This window comes from Sabethes cyaneus, chromosome 1, assembly GCF_943734655.1.
Source record: "Sabethes cyaneus chromosome 1, idSabCyanKW18_F2, whole genome shotgun sequence".
NCBI classification, from domain to species: Eukaryota; Metazoa; Arthropoda; class Insecta; order Diptera; family Culicidae; genus Sabethes; species Sabethes cyaneus.
In genome coordinates this window covers 155,136,303-155,139,552 of record NC_071353.1, presented here as the reverse complement: position 1 = coordinate 155,139,552, position 3,250 = coordinate 155,136,303, and the positions used below count along the sequence as shown (strand labels likewise).

At 45.4% G+C, this 3,250-nt stretch overlaps 1 protein-coding gene across 1 annotated transcript; it reads right to left on the bottom strand.

The window, feature by feature from the left end:
- Nucleotides 1-433: 433 nt before the first annotated feature.
- LOC128732336 (uncharacterized) lies at nucleotides 434-1,136 on the bottom strand. Its single transcript, XM_053825581.1, has 2 exons — nucleotides 935-1,136; nucleotides 434-841 (listed from the first exon to the last, which is right to left on the bottom strand). The coding sequence occupies exons 1-2, from the start codon at nucleotides 1,118-1,120 to the stop codon at nucleotides 434-436; spliced, it is 594 nt and encodes a 197-aa protein (XP_053681556.1). The 5' UTR covers nucleotides 1,121-1,136.
- Nucleotides 1,137-3,250: the final 2,114 nt, after the last annotated feature.

The following is a 3,250-nucleotide window of genomic DNA, read 5'->3' as shown; positions in this document are numbered from 1 at the left end:
ATCGCCTCGAGTTTTGGCTTGGTTACAATTTAAACTGTAAATGCTTAAGCTTAACAAAACAAAACATAAAGTGGCCCACCCCTTTTCCCAGCACAGGCAACTGATGCCAAAACTGACAAAGCACAGCAAAACTTATTTTGTATATATTTAGCCTACATCAAAGCAAAGAAAAACCATTGCACACATTCCGGACAGTGCGCATAGCTGGAAGAATAATTATTTGTACACGCTGATGGGGTAACTGGTTTGATTTTCGGTCGTTCGAATTGTACTAACGAATGTTCCACGGAATGACGCATCATCCTATCTATGGCCTTCACGGAATCACGTACACTCTGCGTTGCTGGCAGTGGTCGTGCGTTGAATAACAAAATTAACGCATCCGCTGTCCCGCGGCAAATTAGAATATGATACTGTGCTGCTGGTGTGAAATTTAACTCGTTTCCACCACCAGCTGCTCCGGAGCTATTCCGCCAGCGCCACCAAAATTCAGCCTCCAAAGTCTCCAAAAATCGGCCAGATAAAGCCCACTGGCCACGAAAGCGAAAACACTGCTGAGGATCTTCACCACCGGAACGGTGTATAAGTTGATGGCCCCGATCAGAACCCAGTAGGCGAGGCAGTGCAGCACCAGTGCAAAAAAACCCGCGTACCGAAGCTCCACCCGAGCCCACAGCTTCGCACCTAAATCATTCGCAGGCGGTTGTTTTGTTGACAATAAATCCACCAGCACCACCACCGTAACGATCGTTGCGTTCAACGTAGCAAAGAACAGAATGTAGTCCGGCGTTGCATTGTTAGGTCTAGGATGCTCCAATCCCAGGATAATGATGCCAACCACCTGCCAAAACAAAAACAGCGCCAAAAAGAAATCACTACCTTCACTTTCTTCACATCTCAAAAAAAAGAAAAAAAAATGAAACGCAATACGCACCACCTGCGCCAGCTTCAGGCCACCCTTGTACGAACGCAGCACATCCCAATCGACGCTGGACGGTGCCTTCTTGGGCGTTGTTCCTTCCTCCTTGCCGTCGGAACTGGTCAGTGGAATTTCGACGGTATTCTTCGCTTCCATCGTACTGTCACGGCTGCTTGGCGGTTCCTTCAGCTTATCGGACATACCAGCAGAATTCTGACGCGCAAAAAAAAAAGGCCCGGAAAATAAGCGCGATGGCAGGGAAACAAAGCAACAACTTTTCGGGTGAAATGTTCGCAATGGAGTGAAACTGTGAAACACACCCAGCATCGAGCCAAGGCCCACCACCGCCCCTAGCTAGCGCGCAGTGCCGTGATACAAAATGTACTCATTCCCAAACCCATTTCCCATTCCTCCAGCTCCAGCTTCGTAACACGAAACGTTCAACAGGCGCAGAACTGCTGGCGTGCTCCGTTCCGGAGCCGTTGTGTATGTCTGCGTCAGTGTGCGTGAAATAGTGACTGCGTGCCCCTTCTGTTTTATTGTTGCTGCTGCTGCTGCTGCAGGATGGGAAGTTCCTGTGCAGCAGGAGTGGGTGGTGACTGGAGAATGAGTTACGGCAGAGCTATACGGCACCGAACCGAACCGGAACGAACGACTGACGTGCAGGAGCGTTACCCGGGGGGTCCACGTGGGAACGGTCGGACGGACGGACGGGTGGCTCTGGCACACCGGTGGCGCGCACCAACACGAGAAGTGTTTTTAGTTCAACTGAAAGGTCACCGCGGCCCGCCGAGCTGATCACAATTGGCAGTGGCAGAGCAGTCAAGTGGCGTATAATTAAAAGTGGTGACCCCCGGTGGGAGGCATACCGAGGGGCAACGGGGAATTTGCCCGACTACATCATGAACGATATGGTTGCGGGTTTAATCACCGTCGCTAAATTGACCGATTTTTTATGTTAATGAGACTTCTGTGAGCGGTGGTTCGTGAAAACGATTAGAAATCAATTTCGAAACAATTTTGGTTCTAAATAGAAATATCTAAATCAGTTGAATTATTATAACTGAGAAGCTCTGTAGCAAATAGCAAAATTAAATGTTTTTTTAATTTTAACATTGTTTGGTAAGATTATAGTAAAATAAACAAAACACACCCTGGATACGGCTGTCAGCGTGCGGTTGCTATGGTATTCGCTAGAAGCCGCAATCTCGACGCAGAGCATGTAAATATTGACCAGCTATGCGCGATGCACACAGCCACCTTGGATCTGGAAACGGTTTAACTTGGACAAAAAAAAAGTAATTTCAATTGTCCAAATTGTACGACAAGGTACAGAAATAGACGAAACAATTCCGTGATGTGATTTGTAATTATTTTACTCAGGTCCCGGATGACCAAGCGTCCCGGAAAGTATCCTACATACATTGAAATTCTCGACTTACGCGATTTTTCAAATCAAATACATTCAGCTAAAAATACATGAAATTTCGAATATTACCTCAAAAAGTTGCATTAATTTCATATTCTTTTTTTTATTTACTATAAATATCCTGGTCACTTTAGGGCTGAATGTATGCCAAATAGGTAAAAATGCCCAATACAGAAAAAGATCGATAGGGGAAGATACTTTTGAGGAATCACCCTAATTCTACATCTTTATCGAATCAAAGCCTTGCTGGAGGCTTTTTCGAGTTTCGCTAGAAAAACTGCTCACTGATTTTTGCAGAGGGGTGGTGTGGCTGTCAAACTACATACATTGCCCCATATATTCCACTCATTGGTTTTGGTACCTGTTTGGTACCTTTGGTTCTGGCACTTACTTACTGGGTTATTTCATTTTAAAACAAATGAAACTAAGCAGAAAGCAGTTAAACACAGCCTTAAAACTTTAATTTAACTATTATTAGCTGTTATTTTGCTTCCGACGGCGGGTCACCGGCGCACACTCACGGCCTGCGGCCATCTCGGCTTGAATCATCTAGGAAACATTTGCTACTGACATGATCAATAGGTCTCTCACCCTATAATAAAAGTAAATCATTTGCGTTTAGGGGAAGAAACAACTATCAATCATTTATACTCTTTATCTACCAAAATAAAAAATAAGGTGCAGAGTATGTATTGTTTTTCTTAAACTAAAGAACAGAATTTTACGAAATGCTTTTTTCCAACACCTATCAATGACGTGGATCATCACAGAGCTACGATGAGAGTCTCCCCAAGCAGTGCCTGTAGCTCGTGATTCATACGCCTCCGCCACTCTCCGCTTTCAGTTTGTACTCCGCCAAATATCGTCCGCAGCACTTTCCGCTCGAACACGGCAAGGGCGCG

Bases quoted from the DNA above. Each gene is read 5' to 3' on its own strand.
- LOC128732336 (XM_053825581.1), bottom strand. From the start codon at position 1,120: ATGTCCGATAAGCTGAAGGAACCGCCAAGCAGCCGTGACAGTACGATG. The intron at 842-934 runs GTGCGTATTGCG...TTGTTTTGGCAG, and splicing joins GCCTGAAGCTGGCGCAGGTG to GTGGTTGGCATCATTATCCT.